Source organism: Culex quinquefasciatus, chromosome 2 (assembly GCF_015732765.1).
Source record: "Culex quinquefasciatus strain JHB chromosome 2, VPISU_Cqui_1.0_pri_paternal, whole genome shotgun sequence".
In the NCBI taxonomy this organism is placed as follows: Eukaryota; Metazoa; Arthropoda; class Insecta; order Diptera; family Culicidae; genus Culex; species Culex quinquefasciatus.
The window spans coordinates 49320658-49339095 of NC_051862.1; the positions used below are offsets into that span (position 1 = coordinate 49320658).

The 18438-nt window shown below is 35.0% G+C and overlaps 1 protein-coding gene across 2 annotated transcripts in view; it reads right to left on the reverse strand.

Moving 5' to 3' along the window:
* The window catches only part of LOC6047671 (serine-rich adhesin for platelets), a 132553-nt gene that overhangs the window by 7700 nt on the left and 106415 nt on the right, over positions 1 to 18438 (reverse strand). For both annotated transcript variants that reach the window (XM_038258468.1, XM_038258467.1), the window contains exon 4: positions 2392 to 4339. In XM_038258468.1, coding sequence (XP_038114396.1) covers positions 2392 to 4339 — 1948 coding nt within the window. The remainder of the gene's footprint in view (positions 1 to 2391; positions 4340 to 18438) is intronic.

Sequence of the window (18438 nt, forward strand, 5' to 3'; positions counted from 1 at the left end):
ATTGTTTGTTTGCGAGTTTGTTTGTATGTTTGTGATAGTCTAAAGGAGGTATTAGACTACGGCAAACACACAAACAAACTCGCACATTTTGACAGTTTGCCAGCAGTTTTTTGCGTTGTTTGGTCGCCAACATTTGTTTGCAGAAACATCAGCTGCATATATTTTGTCTTGTTTGCAAGTTTGCCGCAAACTGTCAAACACAAAAAGATGGCGAGTTTGTTTGTTTGTTTGCCATAGTCTTAATATGTCCTTAAATAACGTTGCTAATAGATTTTTATGTACTAGATTGCATTAAAAATGAAAAATAAATTTTAATGATCGAATTGTCCCTCTCCAATGTAATTTTTGTTCAATGTATAAGGAATACGTGAAATTGCAAATAAACGTATGTAAATTCACTCAGGTTGAGAGGGAATAAATTTTTTTCTGACACAATATCTGTCAATATTCCCAAATGTTACAATGGCGCGATTTTTTAAACTATGTATTTATGTAACTAAAAGTGTACAATTTCAAAGAAAAACGGAAAATTGCGAAATTATGATTTGGCTGGTACAAATTCTATTTAAAGTTTTTGTCTCCCCCCTTCAAAGTTGGCTTGAAAAATCAGGGGGCAAAAAAAAATATATTTTTTTTCAAAAAACTTCCAAATTTAAATGGAAATTTAAATACAATTAGCGGAAATCAGTTTTTAATGGGTTTCCTGCATTTAGAATCATTTTAAACATGTTTGGGTTGATTTAAAAATCATTAGAATTTTAGAAAATGTTCGATGTTTATTATCGCAAAAATTTTTTTTACGCATTTTTTTGTTTTCGTCAAATTTTACATTTTTTTGAAAACTAATGATTGCAAAACAACTGAACTAGTGTGAAATGCATTTTAAAGCACTTTTTCCATGCAAATGTTAGAACTATGGCTTGTTATTTCAATTTTTATATTTTTTGCCCCCCTCCTCGAGTCCGGCCAGAGCCGAGGAACAAAAACTTTGAAAAACGAAATTTGTACATACATGTAAAAATCTAATCATTTAAAAAGGATGATTTTCATTCACTCCTGAAAGTTTTATAACGGTATTTCATGATTAAGTGAATAAAGGAGGTATTAGACTACGGCAAACAAACAAATAAATTTGCACTTTTTTGTGTTTGACAGTTTGCCAAACTCGCAAACTTGTTTGCGGAAAACTCTCAAACAAAGCAAAATTTTCGCAAGCTGACGTTTCTGCAAAGTTGTTGCGTACGTGTGCAAAATCTCATGCAAACAAACAAAGCAGGCAAACTGTCAAAATGTGCGAGCTTTTTTTTTTGACGTAGTCTAATACCTGAAATTGAAAATTTGCCTTGCGCAAAGTGAACTGTCAAACTTTCTGAGCATTTTTCTCTAAACATCGAGTTAATTTACGGGTGCCACGATATCTCGAAATTGGTTGAACCAAATTGGCTGAAATTTGAGGTTAAGTCTGCATAACAAAGCGATTAAAAAATGGGTTTTGAATAAATTTAAAAAATCAAAAACTGACGATTTTTTATAGGAAAAGCATAAAAAATATTTTTATCTGAAAAAAAAAATCTTTTCGGAAATTGGCCAGCGTCATGCACACGGGACCGTTTTAGCAAGTCTTTGCTAAAATTTTGAACCGATTTGGTCAACACAGTGTTGAGATATCGTGGAAACACAATAGCTATAGGACCTTTTCAAAATAAACTCTAAATATCAACCTTTGACATTTTTTCGATTTATATGTATGTAACCCCTTAATGAGAAATTTGACAATTATTTTTCTATTGATTTTGTGCGATTTCAATATTTCATTTCCTTATATATTCCTTATATCAGCTCGTATCTATAAACACTCGAATAGAATTTTTTCACCACTTATTTTTGGGCAACTGTAATTTCTGCTGTTGCTTTTTTCTGGCATTTTATTTAAAATTAGTCTCTTTTATTTTCAATTCAATTCGGTTTTATTTGTGAATAATCAAGTTACAATGAGTTCATTTAGGTACATAACAGAGTTTTGGTGTTCCTTTCAACTGTGTTTTACATCATAATTCATTCGAAAAAATATTACTTTTAACTATGGAATAGACAAGAGTAAGAAAATTAGTCTCTTTTACATAATTGTGATAACAAAATGAATTAACGGTTAAATCGAAGTCCACAACTATCTCCTCAAGTTTCACGAAATTCGAAAGAACGTTTCTTTCGGATTGTGGTTTTCAAACTGCAATGGAATGACCCTACGCAACGTCTCGTCAAATTTCTCAGGTTAGCGTCAACATAAAAAAATAGCGAAGCATGGATAACATGAACACATATAATTTCATTCGATTTGCCAAAATGGGCCCCTCCCGCATTCGTTTCTCCATAAAAATCCTAAAAACTCACCTCGGCTGCCGCCAGCAGGAAGCTCAGTTCCCTCATCCGAGCGTCCGCACTCGAACCTCCCTTGCCGTCGTACGACGGTATGTTCTTCAGCCGGCGGCCACGCCGCGGCACCTGCTCCGGATGCTTCTGCCGGTAGTCGGCGATAATACTCTTGACGTCCTTGATGACGCCCTGCCGGCCGACCTGCAGCTGGTTGTTGATGTTGTGCTGATGCTGGCTCTGGTGGCCGCCCGGATTGTGGTGGCCGTTCAGGAGGGCCGCCGCTTGGGCGGAGAGGCCGAGCCCGGCTAGGATGTTGTTGGCGGCGATGGCTGCCGCGGCCATCGTGTTGGACGACGTCGACGCCGACGTGGTGTTTGAGATCGTGGAGCTGGTCACGTTGGCGGCCGTGAGTCCGGCCGACATGGCCAGGTTGTTTAGGATTTGCTGGTGGTTGGAGAGGATGGGTTTGGGCAGGATTTGCCGCTGGATTTGGGCGGCGTTTGGTTTTTCCTTGGCGAGCTCGGCGGGCTTCATGTTGGCGCGCGATTGAAGGATCGTGTTGGTGGAAGTGATTAGGGAGGGGGAGGTCGATAATGGCACCATGGTTACGGAACTGTTGATGTGGTTGAACTGGGCAAAGAGGCTGCTGTTGTTGGTGCTGGGCGCGGAACGCCGGCTGTCGTTGGCGGTCGAAGTGTTGGCGCTTTGGCGGGAGCTGTGAAGGGGTGTGACGGATGCCGGTCGGATGTCGACTTCGGGCGGGGGCGTTGGAGGTCTTGGGCCGACCGAGGCCGATCGGACGTTCGACAGACTGTAGTCCGCGGGAGGTTCCTCGCCCAGCTTGGTGTGGACGATGTTGAGGACGTTCTTTTTCCGCGTCAACCTCATCAGGATCTCCTCCTTGACCTTTTTCAGGTGGATCATGTTGTTCCACTCGTTCTCTTTGGCACGTATCATATCGTTTAGGGTCTGAATTTCGACCTGTAGCAGCTCGGTGTTCTTGTGGACGTCCTCCATCGAGTCGTTGGACGTGTTCTCGATGTACTCCTTGAGCAGGAGGTCGTGCGCCCGGAAGTTGCACTCCAGCTCGCGTTTCAGCTTCTTCGAAGGAACCACCGGCTCGGCGTCCTCTTCGTCTTCGTACTCCTCAACGGAGCGACGTCGCTTCCGCGAAACCGGCTTCTCCTTACGACTAGTCTTGCTGCTCAAATCTACTGACAACGCTTCCTCCCGCCGATCTTCCGGCTGCTCCACTGGCTCCACCTTGACCGTCTTTTCCACGCTGCTGAGATCTGGCTCCTCTACCGGAACTTCCGGCTTCTGCGCTGTCTTCGTCACACTCTTCTCCGACGAACTCTCCACCGGCTCTTCCGGCTTGTTCACGGTCTCCGTCGACGAGGACAAATCAACCGCACCCTGCTCCTCCTGCTCCTCATCGTCGTCCCCTTCCTCCGTGTCGTCATCACCATTCGAAGACTGCTGACTCCCAGCGCCACTTCCACCATCCATCTGGAATGTGAGCTCGTCGTTGAAATCTTCCGTCTTGGACCCATTCCGGTACGTGCAGTCCTGCTGGTCCTCCTCAATCTCCATGCCGGACATGACGTCCTCACCACTCTCCTTCCCCTTCTTCTCGTCATCCTTAGCCGGCTTGACCTTCTCCTCAACCACCTTTGCGGTCGCCACTTCAATATCCTTGACCGTCATGTTTTCCTTGTTCTCATCGCTGCTGCTCCCCTTCTTGCTGTCAACCAGAGCAGCTTCCCTAGCCTCCGACGGTGATTCCGGCTTGCCGCTGAGACGTGCCTCTTCCGGCGCAGGTGACTTGCTACTGGTGGTGGCGTTCGGCGTCGCGACGCTGCTCGACTTGAGACTGACTACTTTGGCGGCGGTGGCATCGGCGGAGGAGCAGACGAGCGTCGCGTCGCTGCCCTCTTCCATAACGTGCATGCTGCGCTTGTTTAGGCTGGAAAGAGAGAGGGAGAGAGAAAAACAGATCGAAATTAGTTTTGTTGAAGAGAGTGGAGAGTTAGAGTCTCAAGTAACGAAACCTTGATCAAGCAGTAAATTGGCGCAGCCTTCCGAATTCCAACCGCGCGAGCCCCCAACCGAAAAAATCACTTCCTTTGGCCGTGATCTTCAGAGTTGGTGGACGGCGTGTGCCGCCAGTGGGTCAGTGGCGAACAGTCGTGTTTGCGATAATTATTTAATAAGCAGATTTGAGAGCGACTGCCAGAGTATGCATCTCTCTGTTGTTTTGTTCTTCATGCACACTCGATGCTGCTGCGTTGGCATTGAACTCTTTTGCCTCTAATAGAAGTGGTCAGAAGAGCTCAATAGTGGCATTGAATTAGTACCATTGTGAGTAGGAAGGGTTTGGGATAATACGATGTTTTGCCAAGGTAATTGAAAAGCTTTGGAATTAAATTAATCTGCAACATGTATTTTTAATGTATTTTTAATTTATGGATTACAAAGCGGAATAGTAAACACTACACAGAAAAAAAAATGATGGTATTATTGATCAGGAAATGGTGACAGATTTTGTGGCAAAAAATATGATTAATTTTACCCCAGAAAATGATAAATTTTCATCAGTTTTTGATGAATATTCATCAGGATCAAATTTTTACCCATTTTTTATGTAATATTACTCAAAAAAGCGTAAAATTTCCAACATTCCGAAATTCAACTTTTTTTTTCTGTGTACGTCAGTGGATGTTTACATTAGGAACGAGCATGACAAACTTTTTGTTTACACTTCGGCGTTGGCCCATTTACATTGTTTTGCTTGAATTGGGTGGTTTAGTACTATTTCTAAAAGGGCGTAAACTAAAAAAAATTTAGTTACACAGTTGAAAATGTAAAAAATAAAAATTACATGCGGGAATGCGTACATTAGGGTGGGTACATTTTTCAAAAAGTTCTCGGATCAAGTTTTAGTATGGCTCCCTTTGTAGGGCATGCCCATAGGGACTTTCATGCCAAATATCAGCTCATTTGGTTGTAAACTGGCTGCGCGCATCAGGGTTAAAGTTTACATGGGGATTACTATAGGAAATTGGAACTTTTTGTTCAAACGCTCCTACAGGTCTGGGAAAATAACGCGCCAACTTCTGGTATGGTCAGGCCTATGGGGAATGGTCTGGAGAATACTTTTCCCGAAGAGAGCATATGGATTCGTTGTCCCTAGACCTGGCGCATCGACAAACAATCCGATGTCTCCGGAATCAACGGTTTTCCCTCAAAAAGCATAAAATTTTCCTTAGCATGCTATGAAAGCTTGATGAACACCGCGACGCCATACGCCAGGCAGCTACCACGTGGTTGAAATATTTGCAAAAAAATACAAATTTGCTTTGCAAAGATTCTGAATTCGACTAAATAATATCAGGATTACTCGAAATGATCATTTTCTAGTTAAAAGTTGGTTTGCAATTAAATATTCCAGTCGTTTCTAACCCACGTGGTAGCTACCTGACGTATGGCGTCGCGGTGTTCATCAAGCTTTCATAGCATGCTAAGGAAAATTTAATGCTTTTTGAGGGAAAACCTTTGATTCCGGACACATCGGATTGTTTGCCGATGCGCCAGGTCTAGGGACAACGAATCCATATGCTCTCTTCGGGAAAAGTATTCTCCAGACCATTCCCCATAGGCCTGACCATACCAGAAGTTGGCGCGTGATCCCAGACCTGAAGCGTTGAACAAAAGTTCAGTTAATTTCCCATGTAATTCCCAACTTTAACCTGATGCGCGCAGCCAGTTTACAAATGAGCTGATATTTTGCATGAAAGTCCCTATGGGCATGCCCTATAAAGGGAACCATACTAAAACTTGATCCGAGAACTTTTTAAAAAACGTACCCACCCTAGCGTACATATTTAGTATCAGAAAAACTGTGTAATATTACATCAGGATCTGATGAAATTTTCATCAGTTTTTGTTGAATTTCACGTTTTTACCCATTAATTTTGATTAAAATTATAGAGTGATAACATAAAAGCATAAAATTTCCATCTTTTCAAAATTATTATTTATTAAACTGAGTAGAAATAAAAGAACACATTTAATACACATTTTGTGCAGCCAAATTACACGTAACATTACAACGATTTTTTTTACAACACAAACAAAAAATTTTTTTTGCAATTCCGTCGTGAAACTACTTATTTTTCCTGTCATTCTTGAACGACGAAATAGCCTACTTTTCTGTACCAAAAATAACAGAATCGAATAGCAACACTTTTCAAAATAAATGGGTGCTGAAAAGTTGAACTTTTCAGCACTTGTTTCGAAAAGTAACACTTTTCAAAATTTTTTTTATTTAAACAATTTATTAACAAAATACATGAAAATTTTACATAAAATTTCACTCAGTGTGTGTTATTTGGAATTGCAACAAATGTTGTATGGAACTCGTTGCAAAACTTGATTTTTTCAGCACTCTTGGTATTTATCCAACTCGGTGAACCTCGTTGGATAAATGTACGACTCGTGCTGAAAAAATCCTCTTTTTGCAACTTGATGCATAAACTACTATTGGAAGGTTGAGAATTGCATTGTTCAATTAATTTCAAATTTTCTCCTCGATTGTGTGGAATACGTCAAGTTACACATAAAAAGATGAAAATCTGCACATTTTTCAAGGCAATTTTACACATTTATTCTTATACAAAATCTGTCCAAGTTCCCAGATGAAATATTACTGTGTTTTTTCCCATTGTTTTCAATCCAAACCCCTAATTTCCATAAAGCTTGGGTTTTTTTTTTCATCTCCATGTCATTATTTTTTTTTCCAAACTCGGAATCAACAAAATTTATTTTTTTTAGATAATTATTAAGTTGTTACTGCAGAGCAGGAAATGGCTTTCACATCGTTTTGAAAATCCTAAATGTTTGTGCCTTCTTCTTGAAAAAAGAAAAAAAACAACTCGTATGAATTTAGGAACGGTAATTCTTTGTGAGTGCTTTTCATATAAACAAAAAAGACATTTTGCGTAATTAGTTCATCCATACGAAATTCTTTACAAAAGATTAAAAATCATCTTTTGAGTTATAATACATGATTGTAAAAAATCGTTTGACAGAGGTACTATTTTTTCGAATACGTCTAAAATATAGTCAAATAATTTTCAAAAAAGAATCAAATTTGAACCCACAGGAATTCCATTTGTCTTTTTCAGTTGTATCCACCTGAAAGTGATTGATTGAAACTGTCATTTTTGCCAATAAAGCTTAATGAAGCTTAACTGTTTTTTTTTTCAATGTTAGAAAAAAAGTTATAAATATAAAATCTTTTGGCCAAACATTCAATATTACGCCCTTTTAAAATGTTAGTCTTGATTTGAATTTTTTTTAAATATTGTTTTCGAAAAGATCGGAAAATTTCACAAATGTTTCATATTTTAACATTGAAAATCGGACCATTAGTTGCTGAGTTATCGACATTGACAAATGGTGGGCTGTTTGGGTGAGACTTAGAAAACAACAATTTTCCTGTTTTTAAACCTTTGCATTGCAATATCTCAGCAACTAAAGGTCGTATCAACAAATCCGAAGAAGCAAAATATAGAGAATTTTCTCAGTTTTCCAAAAATATTTTTTTCAAAAGTGGGCAAACATGTGCACTAATTTAAAAAAAAATGAAAAACTGCGACTATTTTGAAAAAAGTTACAAAAAAAGGCTATAATTTGAAAACGGTGCACTTCATCAAAATTTTAGTAAAGTACTTTTTGATTGCAAATTCAATTTTACATCGAAAAATGAAGTCAAAAAATTTTTGGGACCAAAATTTCGATTTTTGAAAAAATCAGTATTGATTAAAAAATTCATAACTCGGTCAATGATTTTTTGCACAACCTGGAAATATCAGAAAAGTTGGCATTTTATGTCCTCTAAAACATATAAAAAAATAAAAAAAAAAGTGTTTTTTGCAAATCAAGTTTTGGTGATAAAAAGTTAAATAAAAAATAACCAAATTTTTTTTACCATGTATTATTTTTTTTCCAGTGTAGTCCGTATCCATACCTACAACTTTGCCGAAGACACCAAATCGATCAAAAAATTCCTTCAAAAGATACAGATTTTTGAATTTTCATACATCATTTTTGTATGGACAGCTGCCAAATTTGTATGGAAAATAATATGGACAAACTAATGATGCAAAATGGCTTCTTTGGGCCAAAAATTAAAATTGAAGAAAAAAGACCGATTTCGTAGAGAATTGCTCAATCATGGTGTCGATCCAATTCCCAAAATAAAATTCCCTGACTTTTCCCTGACCTCTCCAGACCACCATTTTTTTTATTTTCTGTTTTTTACTAACATATTGTTTGGAGCGTTTTTATATTTTCATGCATGTTATTTTTTGAATATTGGAAATTTAAAATATTGAAAAAATTCTATGACTTTTTTATTTTATTTTTTTAACGATGCAAAAACTCAAAAACTAAACGAACGAATTTAAGAATTTAAGAAACGAACATCCAAAATGAGCAACCATGAAATTGTCCTATGTTTTTTTTCTACCTTGACCAGAGCCTACAGACGATCATTCACATTTGTTTTCATTTTATAAAAATAAAAACAAAATACAACCTGCTCGAGTATTTCAAATAGTCATTATTTATCAAACTTAGATATTTGGGTTTTTTAGAATAGATTCCAAATTTAAGCTCGATCTGACCACGGGAACTCCTCCTTGTAACCCCTTGAATGTTGTTTGGGAAAATATGTGAAATGTAGTTGTACAGTCCCTATGAAATCTCGGATGCTGGAAACAACTTTTCTGAAGAGACCATATTTTATAAATTCTTGAACTCTCAAATTCCTTTATTCAGAGTTGTTACGGAGAAATCGAAAACAAATCCGCGCCATCCCAAAACCCAATCCGCGCAAAATCCGCGTCATTTTAAGAAAAATAATTTTGCGACAAGCATACAAAAGAGTTTCACAATAAATTCAATTTTGTAATCTCAGAACACAGAATCTTGAAACGCTGAAAATGTATTTTTCTAGGATTAGGTAAAGTAGAAGAAAAAGCCAAAACAAACATTTTCATTTTCAACATATAGAAATTCAGATCTAAAAACTGAATGAAATCTAAATAAAAATAAAAATAAAAATTGTAATAAATTCTCGATCTTGAGGTTTTAAATTTAAGAAACAGATCATACTCGATGATCTTACCAAAGCGTCACTAAGAAAAATCGAAGCGAATTTTGCTACATCTTCTTCTAAAAAATTTTCTAACCAAAAAAAAAACTCCAAAAACACTTCAAATTTTATCAGGTTTTCTCTAATCTAAGATGGTAACAAAAATGGCAGCATTCAAGAACCTAGGAATTTAAATTTTAAATTTAAATTTAAAATTTAAGAATTTAAGAATTTAAGAATTTAAGAATTTAAGAATTTAAATTTAAAATTTAAAATTTAAGAATTTAAAATTTAAATTTAAAATTTAAATTTAAGAATTTAAATTTAAGAATTTAAAATTTAAGAATTTAAGAATTTAAAAATTTAAGAATTTAAAATTTAAGAATTTAAGAATTTAAGAATTTAAAATTTAAAATTTAAATTTAAGAATTTAAAATTTAAATTTAAGAATTTAAAATTTAAGAATTTAAATTAAGAATTTAAGAATTTAAATTTAAGAATTTAAGAATTTAAGAATTTAAGATTTAAGAATTTAAGAATTTAAGAATTTAAGAATTTATGAATTTAAAAATAATATTTTTTGTAATCTTGATTGTTTTTATTTGGTTTTTATTTCTGAATATTGATATCTTTGATTTTTGTTTTCAGATTTTTAAATTTTGATTTAAAAATTCCGATCTTTAATTTCTTTTTAATATGATTTTATTTTTTTGGGTTTTTATATACTATTTTTCCTAATTTCTGAATAATCCTGTTTTGAATGTTGGAGCTGTAATTTTTGAATGTTTTGATTTTTTTATTTTTCTTCAAGAATGTTCAAATAAAAAAATATATATTTCTACTGGTTGAATCCCATCTAAAATTCAAAGGCGGAGAAGCTTCTGTTACGTCCAATCAAGCTCATATTTGGGATAGAAGCACAGTACACCCACTGGAACATGCTCAATAATAATTTTTGTTATATCCAAATGTCTGTGTCTTCAAGAAAAGTTTGAAATATGATTAAGATTCACAAGATTAAAATTGAATGTATTCAGTATAAAAGAAAAATGAATAAAAAAAAAACATTACTCAAAACTTTAAAGAAATTAAATACAGTATGTCAAAAAAGTATTTACACCCCTTGGGCACTATGCACATTTTGTGATGAAACATGTAAAAAATTTAAAGTTTGACAAGAACCTAGTACTACGTTTTGTTCAGAAACTCATGCCAAACATTTTGCTACAAAAAGCTCATGAAAAGATGATTTCTATAAAAAGTTATATAACAAATACTATTACGAAAATAAAAAGGTGCAAAAAAGTTTGTACACCTTTCGAAAATTAACATAAATAATGTTATTTGTTGACAAATCACCATAAATCCAGTCTCCCAACTCCAAATAGGCATCCTTGACTGATTAAAAAAATAATTTGGATTGAATATAAAGTTTACTTACTACTTAGTATAAAAGTTTATATAACTCTGGAAATTCTATATAAAACTTATCTAAACTTGATTTTGCAAACTTTCAATTGAACTAAATGTCAATATATTACCATAGAATTGCTAAATAAACATTTTGGAGGGGTATAACACCGTTTTGGGGTATTTGTATCGATAGAATAGATTTTTCGTTGGAATTTCGTACCAACCCGGAATTACGTCGTAGGAAAATCCGCCGGCATCGAACCGGTCCACGATTCACAAGTCAACCTATGTGGAATCGGAAGGGCATAAAATTTCCGATCTTTTGATACCCATACATCCAGGTTTTCTATAAAACCCGTTTTAAATACCTGGGCAAAAGTAAGTTTGATCCACGAGAACAAAAATTACGAAATTCCATATATTTTTGGAAGGTTGCTCAAACGAAACCATAACAACGTTTTTGCTTAGGTATTTAAAAACGTGGGTTTCTATGTGATCAAAGATATACCTGATGCCACATAGGTTGACTTGAATAATGGACCGGTTCAGATGCCGCGGTTTTCCGACGACGTAATTCCGGGTTTGTACGAATTCAACGAAAATTCTATCGATACAAATACCCAAAACGGTGTTATACCCTCTCCAAAATGTTTATGCTATTGACATTTAGTTCAATTGTTTGCAAAATCAAGTTTAGATAGTTTTATATAGAATTTCAGAGTTATATAAACTTTTATACTAAGTAGTAAGTAAACTTTATATTCAATCCAAATTATTTTTAATCAGTCAAGATATATTTGGAGTTGGGGACTGGATTTATGGTGATTTTTCAATAAATAACATTATTTATGTTAATTTTTCGAAAGGTGTACAAACTTTACCGTAATAGTATTTGTTATATAACTTTTATAGAAATCATCTTTTCATGAGCTATTTGTAGCAAATGTTTGGCATAGTTTGGTAGTACATGTTTTACATGTTTCATCACAAAATGTGCATAGTGCCCAAGGGGTGTAAATACTTTTTTGACATACTGTATCCAGAGTCAGTATGTTTCAAAATGAGTTGAGTGTAGTAGGATGTAACAAAACAACACATTTTTGCGGGAATTTCAGGGGATGATCCCCTAGGTGTACTGAGTCAGAATCCCAAATATGAGCTCGATTGGTTGCGACAGGACCTGGCGCTCCGGCTTCAAAGTTTAAATGGGATTTAACCCGTGAAATCGGTGCGTTTTGGTTTTTGCCCTTTTGAGTCCTTCAACGATTTTTGGATTTTTCAAAACCTCATGAGCTTATAGTTTGTGTTCCAGGGTACAACTTTGCCGAAGACTGCGAAGAGATTTGACCGCTCAGAAAAATGGTACAGAATTTACAAAATCTTTTCTCTTGTTTTTCTGATAACGTAAAACATGTTCTGGCAACACTCGCTTTTGATGCGCGCTTTCGGCAAACTATGCAACGCATGCTACGGTGCGTCGCGATGCGTCGGCATGTATTTGTCCAGCGTCGTGTTGTTGTTTTTGTTGTTGTGATTGTTGAGAACGAAAGTTCTTATGGAACTGCAAGAAGCTCTCCGGTTGACTCTCAGGGTTCAGTTGGAACCGATTCTAAACCTTGCTCGAGTGCAACCTAACACGGCTGTCTTGAAAGCGCTTTATTACGCACGGATGTTGTGTGCATTTTGAATATTCCGTATTCCTGAAGATATTTCGAGAGACACGCATTTTAGTGAGAGTTTTCACTCGCTTTGTAATCAATCAAAGAGTTATGGCAATTTGGCAATAAAATCGGTCATAAACAAATTAATGTATTGCATTGACAACATTAGTAAACACTTTTTTCATACAGCAGACTTCTCTGGCTAGATATTTTGCGAATTCATTAGACACCAATTGCACTATGTTCGAGCATAGGTTCGCTAACATGTCCCCCAGCACCACAATTGGTCGCGACAAAAAAGATCCACACGGAGACATGACCAGGTTGGCTTAGAACTAAATCCTGCGATTCACTGCCAAATAGAATACCACAACAACCAAATAAAGCATTTTCTTTCCATGTGTCAAACTTTGACCGTTGTACGCTGGATGTTTTCTCGCTGCTATAGTTACGACGCCAGCCAGCTGGATGCGCGCGTTCAAAGAAAGTGTTGCCAATACTAATCAAACAAATTAATGGCAAAAAGTTTTTTTATTTTCAAATCATTGTACAAGCAGTACTAATTATCAAATCTCATCACAGTCTTCGGCAAAGTTGTGCCCTGAAACTTAAACTATAAGCTCATGAGGTTTTTGAAAAATCCAAAAATCGTTGAAGGCCTCAAAACTGGCAAAAACCAAAACGCACCGATTTTACGGGTTAAATCCCATTTAAACTTTAAAGCCGGAGCGCCAGGTCCTGTCGTAACCAATCGTGCTCATATTTGGGATTCTGACTCAGTACACCTAGGGGATCATCCCCTGAAATGCCCGCAAAAAAGTGTGGTTTTGTTACATCCTATGAGTGTAGTCCGTAACAACCCTGTTTATTCCATAAATTGTTGTTTTATTTCTTCAATTCTTGAATTTAATTCTTTAATTACATTTCACCGTAACTATTTTGCTTACATTTTAAATTACACAAAATTAGACTACTTTGGATCATTTCTAAATCATAGTTCAGTTTAATTTTGAGAAAAATAAAAATTTAAATAACGAATACTAAAGTGAAATTTTGGAAAATTATCTAACCTCACATTTTTTTTTTAGAATTTTAGAATAAGAATTTAAAAAATTAAGAAATCGACAATTCTTAAATATCAGAATTTCAATATTTTCAAAAATTTAGTATCTTTATGCTTTAGAGTTTTAGATTTTTTTTTTTTAATTTTCAATTATTCGAATTTGTAAACATTTCATTTTTGAAATCATTCAATTTTTCTGACAAAATGTATAATTTTCTCTAAGGTCCCTATATGCTAAGCAAACGACCAATTTTAGAACAAAGGATGGTGGGGCAACTGCCTCATTAGGGTGTAATATCAAAATCGATTTTCCAGCACAGCAATTTTTCAGTTCCTTTTGGGGTCCTAAACAACTCCCCAAAGTTTGGGCACGATTGGATTAGTCCTCACTTTGCGCAAAGCGATTCAATTTTCCATATAAATTTGTATGGGAAAAACCAATTTTAATTTTGATATTTATAAAATCCACGTTTCAAGCTGTACTAAAACCGGATTCATATTCAAATGCTCTGGAAGGTGCTCTACAACTTTCCCGAAGAGAGTATGGTGCTAGCATGTCCCTAAGAGAAGATACAGCGTCCTCAAAACTCGTCTAAAACGTGATTTTCGAGCAAAAACACATTTTAGACGAGTTTTTAACACGCTGTATCTTTTTAGGAGCAAGTTAGCACCATACTCTCTTCGGAAAGGATAGCATTCTATCTGAATATAGTCCGGAGTACAGCGTGAAACGTGGATTTTATAAATATCGAAATCCAAAAAAATGTTTTCCCATACAAATTTATGGAAAATTGAATCGCTTTGCGCAAAGTGAGATAAACTCGAAACTTTGAAAATTGCTGTCTCTCAAATTTGGACAACTTTATTTTTTCCATTTTTTTTTTTTTTTTGTGGAGACTACTGCGACCATTTAGTTGATCTATTGTAGTGTACCTCTAATAACTGTCGCATATTTTCAGGGTGACAAGTCACCATTTAGGGTGACCGCCACTGACTGAGGATGCGATATACCCCAGTTTGGCATTGCTTCGAGAATGAAGTCAACAACCGAAGTGGGATTTTCTGAATAAATTTCTGAGGGAGTTAAAATCCCTTTATTGAAAAATTTAATTCTTTTTGCAATCAGTGCACCACACTCACACAGTAAGTGCCTTGAAGTTTCCACTTCACAGTCACAGAGCCTACAGATATCAGTTTGACTTCGCGTTAGCTTTTTCAAGTGATACCGTGATGGGCAATGTCCTGTAATTAATCCAATGTATATGTTTAGTGACCATTTATTCAGACCAAGCATTCGCGACGTTTTCTGTTTGCTAGGGGGATAAACAACTTGGATTGCTTTGCAGAATGCGAGGCAATCCAATTCTTTTGTATCATGGAATTTTCCCATTTTGTAATTTCCATTTTCAGAACGCATTTCGACACTCCACAGAATGGCTCCGGACCAACAAAAAGGTCATCTGAGCCTTTCCTGGCAAGCAAATCGGCCTTTTCATTCCCTTCAACCCCGCAGTGGCCTGGAACCCAGTACAAGAATACTCGATTTTTATTACCCAGTTTTTCAGAAGAATTACACTCCCAAACCAATCTAGATTGGCATTTGGAAGAATTCAAAGCATTCAAAGCAGCTTGACTATCAGAGAAAATACAGATTGTATAATACCTATAGTTTCTCTTCAGACATGCTGATGCACATTCTAAAATAGCATAGATCTCGGCCAAAAATACAGTAGTCCAGCGTCCCATAGGAGCCGAAATACTTAGTCCTGGCCCCGTGATCCCCGCTCCTGTTTATTACCCATTTTTGATCCATCCGTGTAGAATATGATTACTCCCGGAGGTAGGCTTGGACCTCCTGATTCCCATACTGGCGATCAGTTAAAATCACTTTGTATGTTATATCAAGGTTCAAGGTATATTCCATCCAGTCCTCGTTCATAAACACATGTGGATCTATGTTAAGTTCTTTTAAAATTCCTAGATGTTCCTTACAATTCTTGAATAAATTCTCATTTCTTCTTAGTCTAAGCGCACTCTTTCCAGCCTCCATTTGAACGTATTGGTACAACGGGAGGAGATGAAGAGCAGCATTTAGAGCATTTTTTTCCATACAACCATATTACACCCTACTGCCTCATATTGTTCCACCCTGTGTGCGCTAGTAATTTGTAATTTTCAGTTGAACGGAAACCCAAATCAAAACCAAATTATTTGATTTTTAACCTAAACATATTGCAAACAAGCTACGCGCTTTTCATCGTGACCCTTTTCTTTAGCATTTTTATATGGAGTTCTGCGTTCCTTCCGGGCTGACCAATATAAAAAATTAAATATCAATGTTGCAAAGTTTGGCCTGGAAGACATTCAAATACATAATCAAGGGTGAATTTTCAAAAAGAAATGAAATTTTGTAGTAATATTTTTAGGATCATCGAAATTCCCTGACCCAGCTTAAAATTCCCTGACTTTCCCTGACTTTTCCAGGTCAAATAAAATTCCCTGACAATTCCAGGTTTTCCCTGACTTTTCCAGAAATCGACACCATGTCAATTAACCAAATTTCCAGTTTCTTGCTTTTTGGGTGTTTTTGAAACCGCCTTGAGTCAGGGTTGTTAAAAAAACACCCAAAAAGCAAAAACTGAAAATTTGGTTTAGTGTACCTTCTCAAAAAAAAAAAAAAAAAAAAAAACTCCAGAAATGTGATTGATTTTCAATAAAAAATAGTTTGCCAATTGTTTCTTAAGGTTTTATCATCATTTGAGGATATATAGAACTATCCCGAGCAGACGGAAATAACTTAGGAATAACATTTATTAATACTATGCCTATAACATTTTATGTTATTTATAACAAGATGTGTTATTCGTCGTGATGTTTTTTTTTTTTTGTTATTGGATTGTTATTGTAATAACAGAATAATAACATTTTGAGTTATTCTTCGAATAAATCATTGTTATTATTTTTTGTTATTTTAACAACTAATCCGATCATCCCAATAACAGTTGGACTCGGGTAATCGGCTCCCCTCTCACTAACATTTACACACAAGATCCTCTGTAATTATTAAGTCAAATGTAATTACAAAAGCCGACTTGGTCCTAACCAGGTCCCAGCACCGAAAAGGACCTAATAAAAATAATTCTATGAAAAAAAAAATAACAGTTGGAGGTATTCTTCCATAACAAAAAATGTTATTCCCAAGTTGTTTTGGCTTTCAACCAATATCAGACCAATAACTAATTTTTTTAACAATATTTGTTATTGAAATGTCATGAATTTTGTTATTACCGTCTGCCCGGTATATATTAAAAATGTCAAATTTTCGTATTTGTTTTTCTTAAATAATGTCAAAAAATATAAACAGAAAACTGTTTTATAACTACACATAATTTAAAAAGTAAATGGAAAAAAATATTTTCTGTTATTTTGTATACAATGTTACATTAAAATTGAAATGCTTTTTTTTCTAAATAAAGAGAGAAAAAAAAAAAAAATAAAAAATGACATGGTGGAAATTTCCGAAATTATTTATTAGAAATTTATTTTGAATAATTTCGCTAGAGCGTATAATATTATGGGATACTCAAAAGCAATAATCAAACCAGGTAGTTATACAAAATCAAAAAAAAAAAATGCTATCCCGAATTATAATATAGAATAATAATAATTAAACTTTTGTCGAAAAAAAAAAACATTTTTACTAAACTTGTATAATTTTCCTTGTTTGTCAGAAAAATTTCAAAATTTTTCTCGGTTTTCTCCTGGTTGAATCAATTTTGCGACTTTTTCCTGGGTTTCCTGGTTTATTTCTAGGTGGTTACCCTCGAATATTACATAGGGGAAAGTTGACAATTTTTGTGCCAGAATAAATGAGCTATTTCACATATTCCACATCTATTGGGGTAAAATTACATCGAAACATGACAGATTTTGTGGCAAAAAAAGTGTAATATTACATCAAGATCCTCTGTAATTATTAAGTCAAATGTAATTACAAAAGCCGACTTGGTCCTAACCAGGTCCCAGCACCGAAAAGGACCAATTAAAAATAATTCTATGAAAAAAAAAAATAACAGTTGGAGGTATTCTTCCATAACAAAAAATGTTATTCCCAAGTTGTTTTGGCTTTCAACCAATATCAGACCAATAACTAATTTTTTTAACAATATTTGTTATTGAAATGTCATGAATTTTGTTATTACCGTCTGCCCGGTATATATTAAAAATGTCAAATTTTCGTATTTGTTTTTCTTAAATAATGTCAAAAAATATTAACAGAAAACTGTTTTATAACTACACATAATTTAAAAAGGAAATGGAAAAAAATATTTTCTGTTATTTTGTATACAATGTTACATTAAAATTGAAATGCTTTTTTTCTAAATAAAGAGAAAAAAAAAAAAACTCAAAAAATGACATGGTGGAAATTTCCGAAATTATTTATTAGAAATTTATTTTGAATAATTTCGCTAGAGCGTATAATATTATGGGATACTCAAAAGCAATAATCAAACCAGGTAGTTATACAAAATCAAAAAAAAAATGCTATCCCGAATTATAATATAGAATAATAATAATTAAACTTTTGTCGAAAAAAAAACATTTTTACTAAACTTGTATAATTTTCCCTGTTTGTCAGTAAAATTTCCAAATTTTTCTCGGTTTTCTCCTGGTTGAATCAATTTTGCGACTTTTTCCTGGGTTTCCTGGTTTATTTCTAGGTGGTTACCCTCGAATATTACATAGGGGAAAGTTGACAATTTTTGTGC